At 48.5% G+C, this 25,284-nt stretch overlaps 1 protein-coding gene across 1 annotated transcript; it reads right to left on the bottom strand.

The window, feature by feature from the left end:
- Window positions 1–672: 672 nt before the first annotated feature.
- Window positions 673–14,982, bottom strand: RBX1 (ring-box 1). The gene is made up of 5 exons (XM_037513490.2): window positions 14,862–14,982; window positions 12,896–12,974; window positions 6,111–6,181; window positions 3,097–3,182; window positions 673–862 (listed from the first exon to the last, which is right to left on the bottom strand). The coding sequence occupies exons 1-5, from the start codon at window positions 14,937–14,939 to the stop codon at window positions 850–852; spliced, it is 327 nt and encodes a 108-aa protein (XP_037369387.1). The 5' UTR covers window positions 14,940–14,982; the 3' UTR covers window positions 673–849.
- Between the last annotated feature and the right edge of the window lie 10,302 nt (window positions 14,983–25,284).

The following is a 25,284-nucleotide window of genomic DNA, read 5'->3' on the forward strand; positions in this document are numbered from 1 at the left end:
TTGGTTGAAGCCTGTAAAGAAAACGCGGCCTCGCGCAGACATGCAGTTGAAAGGGAACTTTGGGCTCGGGCGCCTCCTGAAAGGGGCTCAGGTACAGACCCACCCTGAGAACCACCGTGGGGCGCGGCCCCCTGCTGCTCAGTAATGACTATGGGCCACAGAACTGGGTTAGAACTGGTCACTCCTTCCAGGGCCAAAACATTTTAAAGAAATTAAAAAAAAAGAAAAAAAAGAAATTGCAAAGGCTGGTGGTAGTGAAGGAAGCTTGAATTCTCTTGTGAATTCAATTTTTCAACTCAAGTGCATACTTTATTCTTTTTTCAGTCAAGATTACATATTGAATGTTTTCAAGTTTACTTTTCTGAACTGAGAAAGCGACATGTCATACACAAAGTTAACATCTGTACAGTAGTTTTACAGTTTACAAAGTCTCTTTTTGTGCCCACGTGATGCCATTTAGTCCTTGGAGGTTACTTTGTAACAGGGGAGGGCAGCTGGGAGCAGAGGGGCAACCTGCCCAAGACTGGTCCAGTCACCCGGCTGTGGACAGAGGGCAGCTCTGCTCTGGCGCTAGTGGAAAAATGGCTCTCTTTCAAAGGCGGGCTTCCCACCTCGGAAGAGGGGACCCCGCATTTATGTTCACATTTTTCACATACACAAGAGACAGCATCTGTTCTAGAATCCAACTGGACTTTATTTGACACAGAATACATATGGCTGCAGGAATAGCAAACTGAAGAGACAAAGCAGAAAAGACACGATTCTATCTAATTTATAATTAAGTAACAGGAGAGCAAGTCATCAAATGAATAGCAAAACAATTAAGCTTGATGGAAGAATTCTCTTTTCCTAGTGCCCATACCTAAAAGACAAAAATAAATCATTTTCTTAATTCCGTAGTAATGTCCTGTTTGAGACTCTAAAACCTGCGTAAACACATGAGCAACGAGGAGACAGAAGGGGCTGCTCTTGTGCTCTGAGGCACCTTCCGTCTCCCGGTGTGTCCTAACACCATGCTGCTGCCCGCCCCCCTCCCACTCCACCTCAGCCCCTCCCCCGACTCGCATTCAGGTGCCCAGGTAGACGATGGGCAGGATCGGGGGAAGGGAGCAGTGAAAGGAAACTCGGGTCAGTGGCTCAGAATGCCTGAGCTCTCAGCCTCCTGCCCCCGCAGCAGCCTGCATTCACCTCCACGCCAGCCTCAGGCCAGCGTGGGGTAAGGCAAGTGTGGAAAACAGTAACTGAACAGCCCTCAATTTGAAAACCTATCACCCGTTCCAATCTCAGCCCTGACGGCATTCAGGACTACAGAAAGAGAAACGTGGAGGAACTAGGTAGGGTTTCGGATTTCCCCAGAAGTCAAAATGTGGCTCTCACGAGATTGTGAAAACAAACAGGACCAGGACATTCTTTCCACACATCAATGGATTTCTCGAACACAAATCTTTCATCATTCTCTTGCTTGATCCTGTGTCCTGCTCTTTTTGGGCAGTCAGCCTGTGATTAAAGTAATTTCTCGAATGTGCGGAAACCAGCCGCTACGCTGCACCACTGCCTGGGCCACCCTGAATGATGACCAGCTCCCTCAATCGACTCCCACAGGAATCCGCTTAAAAACTTTTGTCGGTAAAAGTAGTTTTACTGAACCCCTCACAGTGCAGAGTCCTGATCTATGTTGGGCTGAGGACAGCCCAGAAGTTCTCTACCAGATCAAAGGACACTGGAGTGTGGTCCTGACGCGTGTTTTCCTGACAAACTGGCAGTGACTGCTGCCTGGCAGAGCACCAGTAGGGTCCGGTCCGGTGGCTGCGTCTAAGCCCAGCGGAAGGGCCCTGCCCACCTCCCACTCAGCAGGGGGTGTACGAGGGGCAACACAAGGCAGCTTCGGTCCAAGATGGAACCCTGAGGCTGCTCCAGGGTGGAGCCCACTACAGAGGCTTCTGAGCACCCAGGCTGTGTGTCTGCCTGACGTCTCTCATGCATGTCTCAGCACGGATGCTCAGTGGAACACAGCCTGGTGGCATGAGGCAGACACTGAGAATTTGACAAATTTCTTAAAAAGGTAAATATATATTTGATAAAACTTCCAAAATTCTTTACCAAAATAAATAACCAAGTCTAAAAGCAAAATAACTGCCAATAGAGGATTTCTAAACTAAAGAACCCTAGTTTTTATTTTTCAAAAGCCTAAGAACATGTTAATAGCCAAAACTATTTAACTAGAAATTCCCCTTCCCATAAATTTTTGATTAAAATCATCAATAATTTAACAGTAAAAGGGCATTTCATGGGAAAAAAATCATGAAACTATATGAAAAATAGCCCAGTCTCACTAAAAAAGTAAAAATGCAATTGAATACTAATTTTTAAATATCAGCATATATAAAATGAAAAAATTTAATAGAGCATTGGCAGGAAGAGAGAAGGGGCTGTCTACACTGCGTGGAAGGAGTGTCGAGTAGTAGAAATTCTTGGGAAGGAAAATCTGACATTATCAAAAATAAAAATGTTCACATTCCTTTATCCAGAAATGCCTCTTTTAGGAATTACTGCTACAGACACACCTGCTGAAGGTAGTTACCTCTGGAAATACAGGAGACGAATAAACCAAAAGCATTTTCTGTGGCAAACCCTTTCGACCACTTGAGTTTTAAAAAACTTACACGTCATGATTTCTTTACACGATAATGGAGCGGAGACATCCATAAATGTGAATCAGAATTAACCAGCACGAGACAGAGCAATGGGACATGAGAGGTGGACCTAACTGTAGCCCAAAGCAAAGGCACCTGACACCTATTAGCCCATGGAACCTTATCATGGACTCGATTCTAGAAATATTTAATAAATGTTTGAAGATTCTCAAATATCCCCTATCCAAAGACTCCAGATATAGTATTTGGGAAACCGGAGGCTGCAGCTTCTGATGCTGGTCACCCCTCTGCCATGTGGGTGAGCCCCCACTTAAAGCATCAAGACCCAGTTCAGAAAGCAAGGCGCCTCTCCCTCTCCCACCCCTTTCACCCCCAGCGTGGAGTGAGCAAAGGACCGCGCCGGCCCAGCCCAAGTGAAATGCAGCACAGCTGAAACACCTACTTTTGGAATTCCCACTCTCTGTTGTCCAACGGACACACTTGTCGTGTTTTGAGCCAGCGAGAGATGCAGTGGAAGTGAAAAGCATGCTGCAAGAGAAGACACAGTTTATTAACAACAGCCGTGTGGACCCGCTCCCCGACGCCAGCCCCGAGGGCTGCGGACTGGCTCAACAGGGGGCTCCTGGCGCGCAGAGGATCAATGGGAGACAAAGGACAATGACAGGCAAAGTTCAACAACTGGTTACAGTGGGCGAGGGACGCGGGTTATTTCCAGCGACATGTTTGCTAGAAATGTCAATACTACCAGAGGGAGCGCGACCCGGGGAGCTTGGCCCGGTCCGGGAAGCGGCTCTCCCCTTCTGAAGGGAGGTGGAACGTGGTGTCCGGTCCTATGGAGCCTTAAGGGGTGAATTCAGCCTTCCTTGGACCTGGGCAAGGAGGCCCTGATCACGTGGAGATTTCCACTTCCTCCTCCTGGTCCCCAACTGTGCTCCACCCACCCACCGTGAAGACAGCCCCGGAACAGAGACTTCTCCTCAGCCCTGGCCCCTACAGGCCACTGCCCCTGCCCAGAGTTGAGTCAGCACCACCTTCCTCACACGCCCAACTCTGCTCAAAGGCCTTCATTTCCAGATCTGTTCACAAACGTACTGACAGCAAAGGTATGTGGACTCGGTAAGTCTTCAATGGGTGAGGGACTTTGTCTCAAAAAGGAATGAGATGAGGGCCTCCCCGGTGGCACAGCAGTTGAGTGCTGGGTTGCGAAGCTGCCCGCAGCCTCTGCAGTGCCGGTTCAATCCCCCGCTGCTCCCCGGCCACCGGAGGAGGGTCCCACATGGCACGCAGACCTCTCCTGCTCCCCGCTGCTCCCCTCAGCAGTGTACTTCGTCAGTCTGCCTGTTCTGTTTCCCGCTCTGGTGAATTCTCTCACCCTCCCGCGCTTCTGCCTGTACCCAGTGCTTGTATAGATAAATAAATAAATCTTTAAAAATAAATAAATAAATAAATAAATAAATAAATATAGAGCTTCTTTAAAAAAAAAAAAACAAAACTGACTCCGTGAGTACAGTGGAGTCTACTCTGCACTATGGACACTCAACAGGGCAAGTTTTCTCCTAGTCACAGCTTTTGGCAGGGTCACTTCCCTGTTAACTCTCACTCAACTCACAGTCAAAGAGAAAAAGCAGTTTCCAAAGGGCAGGAAGCTGAGGCAATTTCCTCAATTAGCAGGCCCCGGGGGCTGGCTCATTAAGGGCACCGAGGACACCTTCTCTACCTCCCACCCCCGAGGGTACTCTGCAACAGCACAAGGTCCTTGTGCAGCCCAGCGACCTCTGAGGAGGGGGGGGGCTGTAAGGAGGCTGCAGGACAGGGGACGGCAGCCTGACCCGCTGTCCTCCGGGCAGAAACCTAAGGTACACTCACGGGCCCCTCAGCAGCACGACACACCGAGCGGTGCTGGACAGCTTACAGAAGGCACTAGCCGGGTGCCGGGCTGGTGGGAAGGTACTCCTCACCGCGTGACAGGCAGGAAACTGAAACCCCCGACGGGCGACTCACTTAATTCCTGGACCGTGTCTGTTGCAGACCCAGAACTGACCAGGGACCAGCCTGAAGGTCACCACCCGACACTGACTGGCCCTCTTTAACGACAGGCGCTCAAACCTTTAGCCAAACCTAGGGGCATGCTCACTTCCTTCATTTTCCACCACAGAGTAAACTGGTCCTTAGTTCATGTCTGAATGCCACGGCGACCGATATACTCCTTCACCACCATACACATGAAAGCTGTCCCTTGGCCGACACAAGTTACTGAGAAACTGCTCCGAGGGCCCTGACAGGACTAAGAAAGCTGCCACAGGCGTGGATGGGGACGAGGGGCACAAGCCTGTGGGGAGCCACCGGGACAGCCACCATCTCCTCAGCAATCATCACCACCCCACAGTTGTAATTCTTCAGTTACTTAACGAGCCTCTGTGCCCACTAAGTGCCGGAGGGAGGCAGCCTCTCTTCGTGCCATTTCACTTGGAGGACCCAGGCTCAGAGAGGTCAAGACCCTTGCCTGACGTCACTGAGAAGTGCAGAGATGGGGTGGTCTGACTGCAGAGCCTCTTAGGCGTGTGCCAGGCTGGAGCTGTGGGTCCTCGGTTCCCTGGCACAGGAGGCCTGAACGTTACAATTTTGTCTCATATGACTGGATGACATAACCATAAGGAGGAATTTTTAACACATGTTAGAAATAACATATTTGATGTTTACCATCCACCACAGCTTTTCACCCCTGGAAAGCTGCACATTCAGTCCAGCAAGGCTGCATAGCGCAGGACTGGCGTGAGCCATGTTAAAAAAAAAAAACCCAAATCCCAACTTAGTTCATTTACCACACACAAAACACACACCTGAAAACTAACTTCTTCGGGCCTCCCCAGTGGTGCAGCGGGTTGAGCGCAGTGCTGTGAAGCTGTCCGCAGCCTCTGCAGCGCGGGTTCGATTCCCGGCAGGCCAGGGAGATTCCCACATGGTGTGGCAGACCCCTCCTGTGACACCCACTGCTCCGTCTACCTGTTCTGCTCCCTGCTCTGACTCTGGTGACTCTCTCACCTCCCACTCCTCTGGTCTGTACCCCAGCTCTTGTAAAAATAAATAAATCTTTTAAAAAAACCAGCAAAAAACTAACTTCTTCAAGGCACCTAATCTTAAAAAAAAATCTGTTATGCAGATAAGGCTTTCCACCAACAGAATAGTCAAAGACTGCGCCATCTGCTTGAAGGCAATCCCCATGTTGCTAACAAAAATGGGTCAATTTATAATTAAGACAAGCTAAGTGCCCCTGCAATAATAATTTGTACCCCATACCAGGTGAGCAGTACAAAGATTTCAAATCTGTTTTTACTATTAGTATACCTTTTGGGAGAAAGGTGGGTTAGTCATTGTTTCTAGTTATTTTCAAAATTGGCAAAGCAGGAAAAGTGGCAATGTTTATAAGCCAAGCTGATATGAAAGATGTTTCCTTACATTACAGACGCCCCATGCCACGGTGCACTCTTCAGAAGTAGCCGACGCTTGGTTAGCTTGACATTCTATGCCTGTGGGAACAAGAGCAACAAGGTCACTGGGCCTTGTGCAGTAGAGGTGCCCACCCAAATAGATTCTCCCGTGGTTAGTCAGTCATAACTGTATTCTAATGAACGTGGAAAGGGGTGACGAACAGAGAAGGTGAGATGTGGTCTAAAATATGTCCCACCCCGATTTTCCTACTCAACCAGTGGACGAGGCACTTCAGATTCTAAAGTGACCTGACTGGCCCAAGTGGCATGGATTCCTACTAATTTGATACCTTTAATAAACTCTAAACCCTTCCTCTTAACTGTAATGTCTTGAGAACTGGCATCTTATCCTTACTGCCACTGAATGTTCCTCTTAGACCCTCACAGCACCCAAGCTTGCCCACTGGGAGGCCCGGCTGGGTAACCAGCCCCAAGCCCTAAAGGGGTCAGGAGGAAACTGGTCACCTGCGTGATACCAAATAAACACAACTTCACAGAAGGGGAAGGGACTTAAAGAGAATAAAAATCTGACTGGGATCAAGAACTGATGAGTTAAGAGCTCTATGGGGGGCCTCCCCGGTGGCGCAGCGGTTGAGCGCTGGGTTGCGAAGCTGCCCGCAGCCTCTGCCGCGCCGGTTCAATCCCCGGCTGCTCCCCGGCCACCAGAGGAGGGTCCCACATGGCGCGCAGACCTCTCCTGCCGCCCGCTGCTCCCCTCAGCAGTGTACCTCGATCCTTCTACCTGCTCTGCTCCCCGCTCTGGCTCTGGTGAATTCTCTCACCCTCCCGCGCTTCTGACTGTACCCAGTGCTTGTATAAATAAAATAAATAAATCTTTAAAAAAAAAAAAAAAGATCTATGGGGATAAATATTCCAAGAACAAGAACTACTAATGTGTAATTTGCTTTCTCTGAAGGTGGTAACTAAATGGAGTCTCCTCACTGAAGAATAAAAAGCTTGAGGAGAAAATATTTAAATAAGGCAGGCAATTACTCCAAACTTTCATAGGTGGAATATGGTAAAATTGTAAGAACATAATGCTGAGATGTGAATGGTGTATTTGGTCTTAGGGGAAGAGAGATGCTGTTAATTTTTTTTTGTCCTTCAAAAATACCAAAGAACAGAGTTTTCTGAAAACCACAGAACTTGCTTTTGTTACCCAGATTCACATTGCCAAGAGAATAACTGGGTGTTTCTTCTGATAAGAGCAGAGAATTGAGGCTCTACAAAATATATTCAAGAACTGACTTGGGGGGGGGCCTCCCCGGTGGTGCAGCAGGTTGAGCGCAGCGCTGTGAAGCTGTCCGCAGCCTCTGCAGTTCGGGCTCGATTTCTGGCCGGCCAAAGGGAAACCCACATGGCGCGGCAGACCTCTCCTGCCTTTCCCGCTGCTCCCTCAGCAGTGTCTTTGGTCTGTCTACCTGTTCTGCTCCCCGCTCTGTCCCTGGTGAATTCTCTCACTCTCCCGCGCCTCTGACCTGTACCCCATTTCTCGTATAAATAAATATTTAAAAAAAAATAAAAAAAAAGAACTGGGGTTGTGAATATGCTGTCATATTCAAAGAGTTGGCAGAGAACAAAATCTGATGCCTTTCAAGTTAGATCCTCTATCTTAAATGAGGGCCATGGATTATGAAATTAACTAATTAAGAAGCACTAATATTATTTAAATAAATAACAAAATTATTTCAAGGTATATGATCATGTTTAGACTTTTCTAGGCCTACTGTCTTTAAGGGACTCGTCTTTCTATCCCAAGCACAGTCGGCTCTCAGTTCTTGAATAATGAAACAAGTCACTTTTATAAATAGATAGGTCCCAAATATATATTTATTTGTCATCAGGAGATTCCTAAAAAGGAACATAGATAGGAGGGACAGGATCACCATCCGGAATGCTAGAAAAGCAGATATGACATGAGAAATCACTAAACATCAGTGAAAAATGACCTTAAATTTCAAATGATCCTGAGCTTTTGGTGCAGAGTGAATGCCTGGTTTAGTTGTTAGTTTAAACAGGGGAAGGAACTGCCGTTCATTGTCAACCTGGAGCGGGCAAACAAGGCCGTCACATCCCTACAAAGGCATTTCACGTGATTTACAGGGCAGGGGATTTTTGAAAACTCCACACCAGAGCTCTGCCATCAAAGGGCTGCTAAGGGGCCTCCCTAGTGGTGCAAGGAGTTAAGTCTCAGAATATGAAGCTGCCTGCAGCCACTGCAGCACGAGTTCGATCCCCACATGGCGTAGCAGACCTCTCCTGTCTTACCCACTGATCCCCTCAGCAGTGTATTTCAGTCAATCCGCCTGTTCTGCTCCCCACTCTGTCTCTGGTGAATCCTCTCACCACCCCCCCCACCTCTGGCCTGCACCCCAGTTCTTATATGCATAAATGAATAAATCTTTATTTAAAAAAACAACAACAAAGGGCTGTTAAGGAGGCACTGTCCTCATCTCAACACTGGGCAGATCACTCAAATCACTGGCTCAGGTCACTGATGAATCTGTGGCTCTTACGGGCAAAGGTTGGGGTCTAAGCACTGCTAGATGCTCTCTCTTCTGTGACAAGATCGCTTGAGATAACAGAAAATAACACCTAGCAGATCGTGTATTTCAGCAAGTCTCTAAAACCACCAAGAAATGGGCAAAGTAAAACAAAAACAAAGCCAGCATAGGGCGTGCAGTACCAAAGAGGACTCAGAAGAGGAAGTCTTCAGACCAAGAAACTTCGGTGGGGAGCACGGCTGCAGTACAGCCAGGGCGCTCGCTCATTCAGAGCTGTGCATGCGATTATCCATTTAACTTTAAGCCAGGCTTTGTTAGAAAATGGCCACTGCTGGGCCTCCTGGTGGCACAAGGGGTTAAGACGCAACCTATGAAATATCTGCAACCTCTGCAGCGTGAGTTCAATCCCTGGCCAGAGAGATACCCACGTGGCACAGCAGACCTCTCCTGACTCACCCGTGCTCCCCTCAGCAGCGTATTTCAGTCAATCTTCCTGTTCTGTTCCCCATTCTGTCTCTGGTGGATCCTCTGACACCCCCCCCCCCATCTCTGGCCTGTACCCGTTCTTGTATGCATAAATAAATTAATCTTTAAAAAAAAAAAAAAAGGTCACTGCTAAGTCAAGATTTTTATGTTCATCTTTTAACAATAAGTTTCCACAAAAATCAGAATCCGTGTATTTTTGAAAGGAAGAAAACCCAGTTACGGCAACGAGACTTCTCTTTAGAGTCTGTAATAAGCAAAAGGGAAAAGACTTGATCTCAATCATTATTTATTCTGGTGCCTAGCACAATGCTCGGGATAGAAATACTCACTGAATGAATAGAAGACATGACCTGAAAATACATTCATAATTTTTGTTATAGGAGATCAGTATTTTACTTCTTCATCTGTAATTTTAAAAATGTGATAAAATAAGTCTCTAACTGACAGTGATTGCTCTAGCATCCAGCTCTCAGAGGGGGATCTAAGGCCATTGTCTGTCATGGTCCTTCCAAGAAAAGCATTCCCGGACTTAAATATAGAGGTTAACAATCAGCATTATATAAACACTTATTTACAGGGGCCTCCATGGTGGCCCAGGGGTTAAAGTCTCAGAGCTATCAAGCTATCCCCAGCCAGTGGGGCCTGAAGCTGATCCCTGGCCAGGGAATTGACCCACATGGCGCAGCAGACCTCTCCTGTCTCCCCGCCGCTCCCCTCAGCAATGTATTTCAGTAGATCTACCTGCTCTGCTCCACATTCTGTGGTGAATCCTCTTATCCCCTGCACCTCTGGCCTGTACCCCAGTTCTTGTATGCACGAATACATAAAAATAAATCTTAAAAAAAATTTTTTTTACAGAAGGGAGCTCCAAGAAAATAAAATTTTCTCTGGGCACACCACTTTGTGAAAATGCACAGCAAAGAAACTGGCAAACGTGTAATCAAAGACCCCACTGCCACACATTGAAAGCCCTGCATGTGTTTTGCTGTGATGGGCTCCTTCTATCTGTATTAATGTCATGGTAGCTGCTGATCTTCTTTGCAGTGTGGAAAGGGAAACACAGTCAAAACTCAAAGAAACCCAGGTCAATACAAACTACCAACACGTGCCATGACTGTTTTCCAGCCAAAATATTTGATAGCTCTCCAAGTTGTGGTGACCGCAGGTTATTACCCTATTTTGTGTCTTTATTCACTCAGCAAATATTTAGTGAGAATCTATTATGTACTGGACACTATGCTAGTTGCTGGGACAACCGCAGTAAATAACATAGTGATGACAGAGAACCAATGAATGAAATGACGGCTACAGAGGGAAACTGCACGCGTCGTGGGAATATTTATCACAATTGTCTCAGCCTCTGTGTGTGTGTGTGTATTTAAGTATAGTCAAGAAAAAAATCTTTGAGCAAATTCAAGGTGAGAGCAGAACACAACTATGAATTTGATCTGCTCTGTACAATAAAGTTGCCACAGGCCACATGTAGATACTGAGCACCTGAATTTGTCTCGTCTGCTATCAGAGGTGCTGTGAGTGTAAAAGATGCTCTTAGATGTACTACAACAAAAGAGACTAAAATGTTTCACTTTAAAATAATGATCACGGGCCTCCCCGGTGGTGCAGCAGTTAAGCACTGGGTTGCAAAGCTGCCCGCGGCCTCTGCCGCGCCAGTTCGATCCCCGGCTGCTCCCCGGCCACCGGAGGAGGGTCCCACAGGGCGCGCAGACCTCTCCTGCCGCCCGCTGCTCCCCTCAGCAGTGTACCTAGGTCCTTCTGCCTGCTCTGCTCCCCGCTCTGGCTCTGGTGAATTCTCTCACCCTCCCGCGCTTCTGACTGTACCCAGTGCATGTATAAATAAACAAACAAACAAATAAAAATACATGCCTCTTAAAAATAAATAAAAATAAAAAATAACGATCACATGTTGAAATGAAAATATTTTAGCTATAGCAGGAAAAATAAAATACAAATCATATTTCTTTTTAATTTATTGATGTGGGTACTAGAAAAATTTTAATTATGTATGTGCTTGAATTTGAAGCTCACATTTAGACTGGACAGTGCTGGGTTAGACAAGGGGGTTGGGGGAAGAGGTGAAGAATGTTCCAGGCAGAGTTAAGTGTATATGTAAAGGATCTGAAACGGGGGAAAACTTGGACACTTCATGAATGGAAAGAAAGCCAAAGACATCACTGGAATGACCCAGTGGCAAGGTGAAGCTAGAGTGGCAGGTGAGTAATTTAAAAACTGAGTTCCTATAATTTCAGTTCTAGAAAGCTGAACTTTCTTTACCCGTTTCTGATTTCAGTAACATGCTATTTTCAGTACATGGATGAAAAATCACCTTAATTGTTTTGGTCTGATCATGTTCTTGTCCCTATTACTATGAGGATACTCAGTGAGTCCATCAACAGCTTCAGTGCAATCCACTATGTGATGAAATGTATGGAGGACCTTTCTGGGGCATAGTGGTTAAGTCTCAGCACTATCACCTCCACGACCTGAGTTTGATCCACATGGTGCAGCAGACCTCTCCTGTTTCACCCACTGCTCCCCTTAGCAGTGTATTTCAGTAGCTCCGCCTGTCTGCTCCCCACTCTGTTCTGGTGAATCCTCACCCCCCGCACCTCTAGCCTACACCCCAGTTCTTCTATGCATACATAAATCTTAAAAAAAAAGAAAGAAAGAGGCCTCCCTGGTGGCGCAAGGGGTTAAGCACCGCACTATGAAGCAATCCACAGCCTCTGCAGCATGAGTTCCATCCCCAGCCGGCCAAAGAGTAACCCACATGGGTGCAGCAGACCTCTCCTTACTCACCCACTGCTCCCCTCAGCAGTGTATTTCAGTAGATCTGACTGTTCTGTTCCCCACTCTGTCTCTGGTGAATCCTCTCACTCCCCCACATCTCTGGCCTATACCCCAGCTCTTGTATGCATAAATACATAAAATCTTAAAAAAAAAGAAAGAAAGAAAGAAAGAAAGAAAGAAAGAAAGGGCCTCGCTGGTGGTGCAAGGGGTTAAGACGCAACCTATGAAGCTCACCATAGCCATTGCAGCACAAGTTTGATCTCTGGCCAGGGAGCTACCCACATGGCGCAGCAGACCTCTCCTGACTCGCTTGCTGCTCCCCTCAGCAGTGTACTTTGGTCAATCTGCCTGTTCTGCTCCCCACTCTGTCTCTGGTGAATCCTCTCACCCCCCACAACTCTGGCCCATACCCCAGTTCTCGTATGTAAATCTTAAAAAAAAAAAAAAAAAAAGAGAAATGTGTGGAGGTTTAAACAAAATTTCTGTAGTGAATTAACTGCCGATTTAGATGATAAGTGATGTCTTCTTAGCTAAGCTTATCACTAACATTGAAATTCTTACTTCTTTGGCTTTTCTTTATAAATCCTGCACAGCAGAACTAGGTCTGATAGACTATTTCAACTCAAAGTTCATTTTCTTCCTTTCTGCCTTTGAGTGTGGATATAAGATGGGAAATAAAGCGAAATAATCAACAGTGCCTCTGTGTCCACAACTGGTTCTAAATGCGGCTTTGCCATCTTTAGATTGAGTAGGGTTTATTCTGAGACGGGTATGTCTCCAGAACATCATAAAAAATAAATTATTCCACTTCAAACATACCAATGGACTGGATGCAGAGGACCCCACGTGCTCTGACTATACTTTCCATCTCCTCGTAAAGAAAAACTGTCGCATCAGTAAAGTCCTAATCTCTGTAACCATCTCAACTTCCTCCCATCCTCCTCCAATTACTTACAAAGATCCATAATGTGGTTCCTGCAGATGGCACAGTTATCAACCACAATATCCCAGGCCCACAGGGCTACCGCATTCCACTGCAAAGAAAAAAAGGGGGAACAATGCACTCTCCTTGTAACACACACACACTAGCAATTCACGCTGCAGCTGCAGTTATCACATCTTTTTATCATCACCAAACAAAAGGGGTTTTGGATATTATAGTATTCTTTTTTTCATTATTCTTATTTATTATATCAGAGGGCAACAGTAGGCTATACATATGCTCTTGTGTTCTCCAAACTGTTGAGTACATGTACACAGAAATGAGTAATTTTTTAATCTTAGTTTTTCCCTACACTTTAAAATAATTTAATCAGCCATGTCGATGTAAGCAAATCAGGAATAATTTTTAAGTGCCTGGTTTAAGGTTTAATAAAAACAAACTTGAATTACTGTGTAGACTGCCCTGGCAGTTGCAGAAGAGCTCAAAATCTGCATAAATAAATATGTGCTCTACAAGGCGGCTTGGAAGCAGGAGTGGGGAGGTGAAAGCTAGGAACAGAACGAACTATAACTGGATCGTAAAATGGGGTAATAGTGGGATAAGCTGGGTAATACCTAGTATCGGTATACAGAACAAGGTCATCACTTAAATCTCACAAGATGACTTCTAAGAAACTCTAGAATTCACTAGAATTTTGTTTAGTTTCTACCATCAAGGAAACTGATATTCTCAACTTCTACAAGTTCAGACTTTTACAGCTAAGATCATTCCAAGAGAAGTTTCTCTAAAAGTGGTAGCTAATTCAACCTTCTGCAATAATAAATATTCTCAAACTCTTTTCTCATTCCCAAATTTGGTGCCACTTCCCAAACCTTCATCTCGTTCAAACCCAATTCTCGGTATTGGGTAACTTATCACTTTTCTCCCGACAGCTTCAACTTGAAGGAGAAAATTCCTATTTCTATTATTCTTCAATATGGCTGCTGGCTGTAACTGAGCATGCAGCGTTCACAATGAAACGCCAAAAAAGCCCTGGGAGGGGGGAATCTTCTGTCATTGCTTAGCCAGATGTTCCAAGAATAACCTCTTTCCTATTTTCAGAATCATCATTTTGAACGGATTTATTTTACCTTAGGTGAATCTTGACACTTTTCTCCCAAACTGTTGGTAAACCACTATCAGGCATTTCGTGCAAAATAACACGTTCCACATTTTTGCTTTCCCACTTTTACCAGCTCATTCGCAACTAGAATTCAGTCCTCCCTAAACGACTCAAGATTCGGGTTCGCTTTTCCTTTGATCAAATTCCACCACGCTCCCCACCCGCCTCGGAGAGGGATTCTCGACACTACAGGCTCAAGGGGGCTCCGTGACACACCAGCAGACCTCTCAGGAGGTCCAAGAGTTACACTCTTTACACACTCGGACTCCCCAGGGGCCAGAGAACCGGCTAATGGAGGCCTCGATTAGTCGAGGACCGGGCCGGGCCACCTCAGAGCCAGGGGGACCCCAAGCTTCGGAAAGGGGCGGGGCAAGATCAGCAGCCCGGCTCCTCCGAAGCCTCCAATGCGGATCCTTGGGGTCCGAGCTTTCGCCGCACTGGCCCATCCTCCACCCACCGCAACGTTCCGACCCCCCTTCCTCCCCCACCCTCCCCTTCCCCCCACTCCCCCCCCAATCCCTCCAGTGACAGCTCAGGCGCTTGGCTCCCGCAGCCAAGTCGCAGCCTCGCGCATCTCAACAAGCACCCCCTTGATTGGCCCCTCAGCCTCCCAGCGACACCCAAACGGCCACTGCGAGTGGGCCGTGGTCACGCCGATCAGCCCTAAGGCCCGCCCCCCGGCTTCCTTTCGTGGTACCCGGTCTCCGGAACGCCCCGAAATGAAGCCCTTTCCTCTGCGCCTCGGTGTTCCTCGGGCCTGTCAGCCAGATCCGAGCCTCTATAGCTTCCCTGAGGAAGGCGCTGGCGAAACCCAACCTTTTTCACTTCAAAGCGCTTCTTGCCCGCGCCGCTGTTGGTGCCGCTCGGGGTATCCACATCCATCGCTGCCGCCATTTTGGAAACACACGGTCCGTCTTCCGGCCACTGCGCCTGCGCACGAGCGCACGCCCCGCGCCCCGTCTCCCCGTGCCGGCGCCTCCTTCCGCACCCCCCCTCCCAGGCGCGCGAGGGGCGGGCGGGGGCGGAGCTCGCGGCCACGCCCCTTAAAGGCGCTGGCGTAAGTTTCCCCCGCCGCCCTCCCCGCGTGTACGGGGGAGGAGGCGGCGGCTGGGCGGGGCCGGGCGGGGCCGAGCGCCCGACGTGAGCGGGCCGGGCGGGCGTGAGCGGGGGACTCGCCCCGTCGCCCCCCGGGAAGCCCCCGGCCGCGCTCCCCCGGCTGGGGCGGTGGCTGCTTCCTCCGCCTCGGCCGCGACCTGCCGCCCCGGCCCCGCCCAGCCTTCCTGCGCCGCGCCGCGCCGCGCCGCGCCGCGCCCGGGCCCGCGTCTTCCTCCGCGGCCCGCCGGGCGGGGCCGGGCCAGGCCGGGCCGAGCCGTCGGCGCCCGGCCCCGGCGCGGGGGTGTCGGGGCCTCGGCGGGAGGCCGCGCTCCCCGGCGCCCGCCCCGCGCCTCGCGGGCCGGCGGCGCCCGGCCCCGCCGTCACCTGCCCACCTGCAGCGGCGGCCTCGGAGCCGGGACGCGCCCGCCCGGGCCGCAGCGCCCGTCTCGCCGCGGCCGCCCGGCTGCAGGCCCCGTTCTCCTCGGCCCCGGCCTCTCCCGCCCCGGCGCCGCTGCGGGGAAGCGCGGCCGCTCCCCCGCCGGCCCCGCCGGCCCACCTGGCCCGGCCTCCCTCCCTGGCCGGCCGGGCCCCGCGCGTCTCTGGCCTGGCCGAGCCGGGCGTGGCTGGGTCACCCCTGAGTCTCGTGCTGGCTTGTTGGGAATCTCCCGTTTTCTCTCACTGGGGAGTAACGAGGTGTGCGGACTCCATTGCTAAACCGGAAGAACCGATTTGTGTCCTGGTCTTAGTCACAAACAGGAACAACAAACCCGTGAGACAACAAATCCCTCACCACGGCGCTAGCCAGGCTGGGAAAGAGAAAAAGTGACCGAGGCCGTAGAACGTTCTAGGAACCCGAGCTAGAGCCTCTTCGCCCAAGTTTTGTTAAATGCGTGGTGATGCCATGTTAACTTCTGTCACCTCATTTACTGTGTCCTTGAAGGTCGCTATGTTGTTGCTAGAAACCCACAGTAAGTGAAGGTACTGAGGGCGAATTTATCTTTCAACAATTTCACAGGACATGAACTTGCTCCTGATGAACAGGAGAGACCCAGTAATGGAGTCAGACGAATCCCTAGCAGGAAGACAATACACAAGTTAGCACATACATCAGAAAACGTCAGGTTTGGAGAAGAGCTATGAAAGACAAAACAAGGTCATGAAGTTGAGGGGAGGTGGGAGATGAGGTGAGACTTTTGTGAGGAGTAACGTTTTAGTTACTGAAAGTGCTTAAAATAGGGCCTCCCTGGTGAGGCACGGAGGCAAGGGGTTAAGCACAACACTATGAAGCCATCAGCAGCCACTGCAGGACGAGTTCAATCCCCAGCCAGTGAGAGACCCACATGGCACAGCAGACCTCTCCTGTTCCACCTCCTGCTCTCCTCAGCAGTGTATTTCAGTTGATCTGTCTCTTCTGTTCCCCACTCTGTCTCTGGTGAATCCTCTCACTCCCGGCACCTCAGGCCTGTACCCCAGTTCTTGTATGTATAAATAAATAAATCTTTAAAAAGATAAAAACAAGAAGAGGGGACATAATCTGATTTACGCTTTTAAAGTTTTTAACTTTCTGAAGAAAGAACTGTAGAGATAGAAGATAGGAAGGAGTAACAATTTGCAAGTTGTTTGCTTTCTATAAAGAAACTAAGGAAATGGATGGTCTTGGGGACAGTTCCTTTGAGCTGCGGGAACCTCCTGTACTGATCTCTCCTTTGGAGACTTGCTTTGTGGCTACTGGCCTTGACATCCTATATGTTGGATTCTGCCCCCCGAACCTAAGAAAAACTTTTTGCAGGTTGCATATAGATTCTTAGACTTCCTCAATCTCACTCAGTTTACTGTGCAATAGGTTGTAATTCTGTTATAGGGCAGCCCTGATACAAAACAGGGTGCCTGACTGTGGGTCCTCAGCCGCGCGCTTAAAAGGACTTATCAATGCTCTACTGCAGGCACACGCGAAAGGTTCATAAAAGGTTTATTTACAAGGGAAGGGGAAATGAGGAAATGTACAGCTCAGGGAGAAAAGTGGGAGACAAAGTTTTAAATGCGTCCTACCCGATCCGCCGATCAGGAATCCCAAATGGCGCTCTGAGAGCTGGCTGCGAGCCAGGAGCCGTGAAGCCAGGAGGCGAGCGACAGAGCGAGCGACCCCAAGGCCCACGTGTTTGGTTTTTATACCCAACCCTGGCTGCTTAACTCCACCCTCAGGTCCCAGCCACCTTCCCTTTGGTGGTGACGGGATTCGTCTTTCCCAATGTCTTAATGACTTTGGTCTAAAGTGGGGGTGGGGTCCACAAAGCCTGTATGAAATTAACTCAAAACATCCTTTCCCCCTAACAATTCCACCTGCTTCTATTCCTTTCATCCATCCATCTGTCCATTCATCTATCGAACAAGTAGTTCAAAGATATCTACAGAACTTAATTTTGTGTCAACTACTGCAGGGTATTTTGTGTTTTTTTTTTTTTTAATATTTATTTATTTATGCATACAAGAACAGGGGTCTAGGCCAGATGTGTGGGGATTCACCAGAGACAGAGTGGGGAGCAGAGCAGGCGGGTCTCCTGAAATACACTGCTGAGGGCAACAGTAGGGAGACAGGAGAGGTCTGCTGCACCATGTGGGTCACCTTCCTGGCCAGGGATCGAACTCTGCAGTATCTGCAGACAGTTTCATAGTGCTGCAACTTAACCCCTTGTACTACAAGGGAGGCCCTGGTATTTTAAGTTTTTCCAGAAGCCCCCTTTCGTCATTGAATATAGGGTAGCAGAAGAGTCGAGTCAATTAATGATAATTCCAGTGAGCTTCAGGAAAGGGGAAGTACAGGGTGTTTGTTTTGAAGCAGAAAGCAAGCCAGTGGGTGGGGCAAAATCCTCTTAGAGAAAATAGTATGAGATTGAAGGATGGACCAAAGAGAAGTGGATGCAATGGTATGCTAGTAAATGTTTTAGAACAGTTTTTTTTTTTTTTTAATAAAAGCCCTCATTTGTAGCTTTAACAGCCAGATTGCAAAAGTCCCTGAAAGTTTTAACAATTGCTCTTGTGAGCTGATGCAAGCTGTCTCCAGCACTCACATAAAACTGAGGGATGTGGAAGAAGGTGGCTTTCCAGGTAGAGCCAGCCTCCCGCAGAAGGGGCTAGAGAGTGCATTCATTGAGTCTGGAATGACTGGGGTGGGTGTACAGCGAGAGTGATATAAAATAAGTCTGCATAGATGCATAAGAGTCACTTGCTAACATCTCTCCAACGCATATTTTGCAATGTCATCTTGCTGGTTTAAAATTAGTCAAAATAAGGCTTCCCCGGTGGCGCAGCGGTTGAGCGCTGGGTTGCAAAGCTGCCCGCAGCCTCTGTCGCGCCGGTTCGATCCCCGGCTGCTCCCCGGCCACCGGAGGAGGGTCCCACATGGTGCGCAGACCTCTCCTGCCGCCCGCTGCTCCCCTCAGCAGTGTACTTCGGTCCTTCTGCCTGCTCTGCTCTCTGCTCTGGCTCTGATGAATTCTCTCACCCTCCCGCGCTTCTGACTGTACCCAGTGCTTGTATAAACAAACAAACAAACAAACAAACAAATAAATAAATAAAACATGCCTCTATTTAAAAAAAATAAATAAATAAAATAAAATTAGTCAAAATAGTAGTATTTACATCATGGAAATGGGTCCACACTACAAATTTTTTTTTTTTTAAAAGATTTATTTATTTATTTATACAAGCACTGGGTGTAGTCAGAAGCGCCAGAGGGTGAGAGAATTCACCAGAGTCAGAGCGGAGAGCAGAGCAAGCAGACTGACAAAGTACACTGCTGAGGGGAGCAGCGGGCAGCAGGAGAGATCTGAGCGCCATGTGGGACCCTCACCCGGTGGCCGGGGATCGAACCGGTGCTGCTGAGGCTGCGGGCAGCTTTGCAACCCAGCACTCAACCGCTGCGCCACCGGGGAGGCCCTACACTACAAATCTTAAGCCCCCATTGTTAAACAGTTCTCTCTGATAGGGGCCAGGTCATGCAAGGCTGTTTAATGCAGCCACACAAAGGATTTTGGTCTTTATCCTTGGTGATGGAGTGCCATTGAAGGATTTTAAGTGGCGAGTCACATAGTTTAAAAAAATCTTAAATGCTAGAAAATGTGAAATAGTCATACTTTTCCCTATTGCTTTCTCCAAATACAACTAAAAATCCCTGGACAGGATATGTTTAAGAAACAACAACAACAATAAAAAACAAAAAAACAAAACACAAGACTTTGAGAGAGAGAGAAAAGGCAGTAAACCAGTTAGGGCTCTCAGGACGTGAGGAAGGACATGCAGTGAATTCACAGATGGTTTTCTTTTTAACCTCCAGAGTGATGAGAGGCCAACCTTGCCTTATTCACAATTTTAGGAGGAAAATATCAGTATTTTATCATTAAGAACAATGTTAGCGGAAAAAAAAAAAAAAGAATGTTAGCAGCAGGATTTTTTTTAGATGTTCATTATCAAGTTTAGGAAATTCTCCTCTCTTCCTACTTTTCTGAGCATTTCATATGGAAATCCTTTAACTGTATGTCATATTATCAGGCTCTTATTCCAACCTTCTATTTAATTTTATTTTTTAAAAAGATTTATTTATTTATGCATACAAGAACCAGGCCAGAGGTGTGAGGGGTGAGAGGATTCACCAGAGACAGAGTGGGGAACAGAACAGGCAGACTGACTGAAACACACTGCTGAGGGGAGCAGTGGGTGAGACAGGAGAGGTCTGCTGTGCCATGTGGGTATCTCCCTGGCCAGGGATAGAACTCGTGCTGCAGTGGCTGCGGACAGCTTCATAGGTTGCATCTTAACCCCTTGCGCCATCAGGGAGGCCTCAAACCTTCTATTTTAATTGGCATTTTTGGATATCACTCTGGCAGGAAGGGTGGAAATAGAGGCCCAGGTTCCCCACTTAGTTGCTATGAAGACCAGAGGGTGGGGTAGGAGATTTAGCTTTGCAGATGGCCTCTACTGACATTGCAGTGGGAGACCTCCTTATTTCTAGGCTTCCTCCACATGGCGCAGCAGACCTCTACTGTCTCGCCCGCTGCTTCCCTCAGCAGTGTGTTTCAGTCAATCCGCCTGTTCTGTTCCCCACTCTGTCTCTGGTGAATCCTCTAACCCTCCTGCACTTCTGGTCTGCACCCCAGCTCTTGTATGCATAAATAAATAAATCTTTAAAAAAAATAAAACATAAGAGAAACTTGCAGGATTTAAGGTCAGAGTTCTTAGACGTGACACCAAAACACCATCCATGGAAGAAATAGTAGATCAAAAAAGTTTTGCTCTGTGAAAGTCTAGTTTTTTTTTGTTTTTTTTTTTAATAGAGGCATGTTTTATTTATTTCTTTATTTGTTTGTTTGCTTTGTTTATACATGCACTGGGCACAGTCAGAAGCGCGGGAGGGCGAGAGAATTCACCAGAGCCAGAGTGGGGAGCAGAGCAGGCAGAAGGACCGAAGTACACTGCTGAGGGGAGCAGCGGGCGGCAGGAGAGGTCTGCACGCCATGTGGGACCCTCCTGCGGTGGCCGGGGAGCAGCCGGGGATGGAACCGGCGCTGCAGAGGCCGCGGGCAGCTTCGCAACCCAGCGCTCAACCGCTGCGCCACTGGGGAGGCCCTGAAAGTCTAGTTTTTGATTTAATTTTTTGTGAAGAGCCTATGAAAGAGGGGGAGCAGGCAAGCCACAGAGTGGGAGAAACTATTCAAAAACCACATACACAACGAAGCACTAATATCTAGCATATAGAAAGAACACTTACAACTGAACAGTAAAAAAGTAAACATTCCAACTAGAAAATGGGCACCAGACACAAAGATATTTCATCCAAGGGGATCTACAGCTGGAAAAGCAGCACATGAAGACATGTTCCACATCCACAGCCATTAGGGAACTGCAAATGAAATTCATAATGACGAATCCCTGCCCACCTATGAGAGTGGCTACAAGCAAAGAACAGGTGACACCACCTGCCCCCATCCCGGCCCATGCTGGTGGGAATGCAGAGAAACCGATCGCTCAGACAGTGCAGGTGGGCGTGCAAAAAAAAAATAAATAAAAAGGGATCCAGCCACCCTGGAAAAGAGTTCAGTAGTTTCTTTAATTTCCGACTTTGCTCTTTCAACCTGAACTTTACATATTGAAACAACAGTCAAAACTTCCTAAGTCTCCAGCATTCACACACAATCAGAAAACACCTGCAATTGATATTCAACCAGAACTGAATTACCATGAAAACATGGATGTCTTCCACTACTGAATACTGAAAAAAATGGAAATTATCTTTGCGGACGATTCATTCTGGTGATGTTAACATTATAGCAGGCTGATCCTGCTTGGCTCAATTTTCAAATACAGTGAAAAAGCAGGTCCTGGTTGATGGTTAGTATATAAAAGGGTCAAGGTCTCCTTGGATTACATTTCCTACAATAAGAAAAGCTTAGATATAGATATAGATATTTACAACAATTTTTTAAAAAAGATTTATTTATTTATTATTTATACAAGCACTGGGTACAGTCAGAAGCGCGGGAGGGTGAGAGAATCCACCAGAGCCAGAGCAGGGAGCAGAGCAGGCAGAAGGACCGAAGGACACTGCTGAGGGGAGCAGCGGGCGGCAGGAGAGGTCTGCGCGCCATGTGGGACCCTTCTCTGGTGGCCGGGGAGCAGCCGGGGATTTAACTGGTGCTGCAGAGGCCGCAGGCAGCTTCGCAACCCAGCGCTCAACCGCTGCGCCACTGGGGAGGCCCTATTTACAACAATTTTTAAAAATATTTTTTATTTATGCATACAAGAGCTGGGGTACAGGCCAGAGATGCCGGGGTGAGATGCTGGGGGTGAGATGCGGGGACTCACCAGATACAGTGGGGAACAGAACAGACAGACTGACTGAAATACACTGCTGAAGGGAGCAGCGGCGAGACAGGAGAGGTCTGCTGTGCCATGTGGGTTGCTTCCCGGCCGGCTGGGGATTGAACTCATGCTCAGAGGCTTTGGATTGCTTCATAGTGCGGTGCTTAACCCCTCGCGCCACCAGGGAGGCCCCTTTACAACAATTTTAGAGACAAAAAAAGTCCTATAAGTGGTTCCAACCATAAACCCAAAAGTCTGACAAGGGGCTCTGATCAGCTGTTCATAAATACTTCAGATGAGGTACAGTTATACTGAAATTTGAGTTCATTGGAAATCTTCAGAAAATGTCCTGTGAATCCTGAAATGGTGCCTGCAGAAATGAACGAGCATCTATTAATGACATGCATGGCATGACTTGTTACCCCAGGGTAGCACCTGCTCCTTCCCGTTGCTCGGTAAGGACTTGCCCTGGCTGTCTTCTTCTGGGTTTACACGTTCCTGCCCATTCTCGACAGTTCTCTTTATGGTGATTTTTCTGCCATTGACTATTTTATTTTATTTATTTATTTATTTATTTATTTATTTATTTTTTTATGGATACGCTTTTAAGTCTCCTTTAATTTTTTTTTTTTAAAGATTTATTTATTTATACATGCACTGGGTACAGTCAGAAGCGCGGGAGGGTGAGAGAATTCACCAGAGCCAGAGGGGAGAGCAGAGCAGGCAGAAGGACCAAAGTACACTGCTGAGGGGAGCAGCGGGCGGCAGGAGAGGTCAGTGCGCCATGTGGGACCCTCCTCCGGTGGCCGGGAGCAGCCAGGGATCGAACCGGCGCTGCAGAGACCGCGGGCAGCTTCGCAACCCAGTGCTCAACCGCTGCGCCACCGGGGAGGCCCCCATTGACTATTTTAGTAGAAGTTGCTAGAGATCTGAAGGTGCCCATGCGGAGAGTTATTTAGTGAACAAACGTTTATTTCTACGTTGGTGCCCACCCTGTGACAGGTCCGGGCGGGACAGAGGTGAGCCAGGGCACAGGTGGGCGCAGCCCCAGTTAAATGCAAAATAAAAGAATAAATGGAGATGCTGAGAGTAAAAACAACCCGGGGTCAGGGTAGGGGGTTGATGAGTCCTCTTAGGGATAAAAATGGTTGCTGCAAAGATTAAATGAAATGGCACACCTGGAATGCTCAGCCCACCCAAGAACGTAGTCGGTGCATGCTGGCCCGGAGGTCGTGGTTGTCTTCTGTGTAAGAGAGCTTCAGGTTTATATGCTGGTTTTGCATGTTTAAATAAAAAAAAGGAGTCTTGGATGTTGTTGGGAGAGGGCTTTTAACTTTATAACCGTATTATTTGCACACTCATGAAAGATCACAAAATCCATTTGCTTTAGATACATCCTTGCCCTTTCCCTGCTCTGCTCTCTGTCCCTGGGCAGGGCCAGGGCAGACCCAGCGGTCAGCGTCAGCTGCTTTCGGTGTGACCATGGGAGACACGGGGCGCAGAGGAAAGGGAAGGTCAGGCTATTTCCCTCCCTCTTTGCTTCAGGTGGCAGACCTGGGAATCAGCAGGCAGGTCCCCGGGGCTGGGCTTCTGCACTCAACCTCTGCTCCTGGAGAGATTCCATTTCCTTCTGTCTGGTGGACGCTTCCTGCTTTCCTAGTCTCCAGCACGCGAGGGGACGCCTGCTCCCTCAGCTCCTGCGAAACCCGCTCCTGCGGTTCCTCATTCTGCTGTGAATATTTAGCTTGTTTTCCTGCTGGGACTGGGACTGGGACACGCATCCCGAAACTCAGAGGCTAAGCATGGTGCCAAGGGGCCCTCTGGGGACCGGGTCGGAGGCCTCCTTCCTGGCTCGGTAGTGACTCGCCCGAGAGCCGAGTACAGAAGAGCGCGATGACAAACGCAGGCTCTGGGCAGGTCCAGTGAAAGGGAAGAGCGCAGCGGCCGGTGGGTTTTGGGGGTTGACTGAGGAGCTGGTCTTGGGGGAAGAGAGGAGGGATGTCACTGAGTAGAGCCCCTGGGAGTGGAGAGCAAGGGGCTCACCGCAGACGTGAGGACAGGTGCCAGTCAGGAGGAAGGGGCGCGGACCAGAGGGGCCAGGTGATGGAGGTCACGGTGAGTGACGTTTCCATTGAAGATGGAGGGAAGCGCATTTACCTGAGTTTGAGAAGGTGCAGGCAATGGTCGCTCGGAAAAGAGCGCATGTGATTTGGAGCAACAGGCTGAGGAATCAGCACGCTGGTGTGACACGCACCCGGATCTCGATGCTGGGAAACCTCTTTGTCAACCTGGCTGCACCAACAAGCTGTGATGGAAGGCAAGTCACTCCCTCTGTGTAGACTCATCTGGAAGGAGTGGGACTAAGTCACTGACAACCATTTTACCTTGAAGACTCTGACTCTCCGAGAGTGCCAGCTTCCGCCCACCAGCCCTGGTTCTGCCTAAAAGAGCAGCATGAAATAGAATGTTCTACATGACAGCCTTTCCAATACTGGGGCCCGCCATCACTCTCCTCCTCCCCGCCCCTCCCCAATGGCCTCCGCTTTCATGACACTGTTTTCTGGTCACTCTCTTCTGGGCATATCTTCTGAAACACAGGCACCCCCAAATGCTCAGGTAACTCAGACATAGTCTGACTAGTGCAGGGATCCTGAGATTACAGGATCCTGTTGTCTGGTGATACCGGTGTAGCATTTTTGTGAACTCATTTTAATCACCTGAATACTGTCAACTTCAGTCTGCCTTTCACCCTTCTTGTCCCCTTGCCCAAGTGCCATATCATTCTTTTGATAATCAAAATTGTTATTGTAGTAAATTACATGTAACATGAAATTTGTGGCTGCTTTAAAAAAAAAAAGATTTATGCATACAAGAACTGGGGTGCAGGTCAGGGGTGTGGGGTGTGGGGGTGAGAGGATTCACCAGATACAGTGGGGAACAGAACAGGCAGACTGACTGAAATGCACTGCTGAGGGGAGCAGCGGGCGAGTCAGGAGAGGTCTGCTGCACCATATGGGTCACCTCCCTGGCCAGGTATCGAATTTGTGCTGCAGCGGCTGCTAATAGCTTCATAGGTTGCATCTTAACCCCTTGCGCCACCAGGGAGGCCCGTGTTTACCATTTTTAAACATAAGTGGGACCCCCGCCGGTTGGCTGGGATCAAACCCGCGCTGCAGAGTCTGCGGACAGCTTCCCAGCACTGCGCTCAACCGCCTGCGCCACCAGGGGAGGCCCTCATGTCAAATATTTACTGTGCCCAAATATATTCAATTTAAATCATCACTCAGTA

Source organism: Talpa occidentalis, unplaced genomic scaffold (assembly GCF_014898055.3).
Source record: "Talpa occidentalis isolate TD23 unplaced genomic scaffold, MPIMG_talOcc4v2.1 talOcc4.16, whole genome shotgun sequence".
Taxonomy (NCBI): domain Eukaryota; kingdom Metazoa; phylum Chordata; class Mammalia; order Eulipotyphla; family Talpidae; genus Talpa; species Talpa occidentalis.

Excerpts from the sequence above, each read along its gene's own strand:
- RBX1 (XM_037513490.2), bottom strand. The coding sequence starts at position 14,939 with ATGGCGGCAGCGATGGATGTGGATACCCCGAGCGGCACCAACAGCGGC. Across the intron at positions 12,975-14,861 it reads AGCGCTTTGAAGTGAAAAAG|TGGAATGCGGTAGCCCTGTG; the intron begins GTTGGGTTTCGC and ends TTTTCTTTGCAG. Across the intron at positions 3,183-6,110 it reads TGGCATGGGGCGTCTGTAAT|CATGCTTTTCACTTCCACTG; the intron begins GTAAGGAAACAT and ends CTTCTCTTGCAG.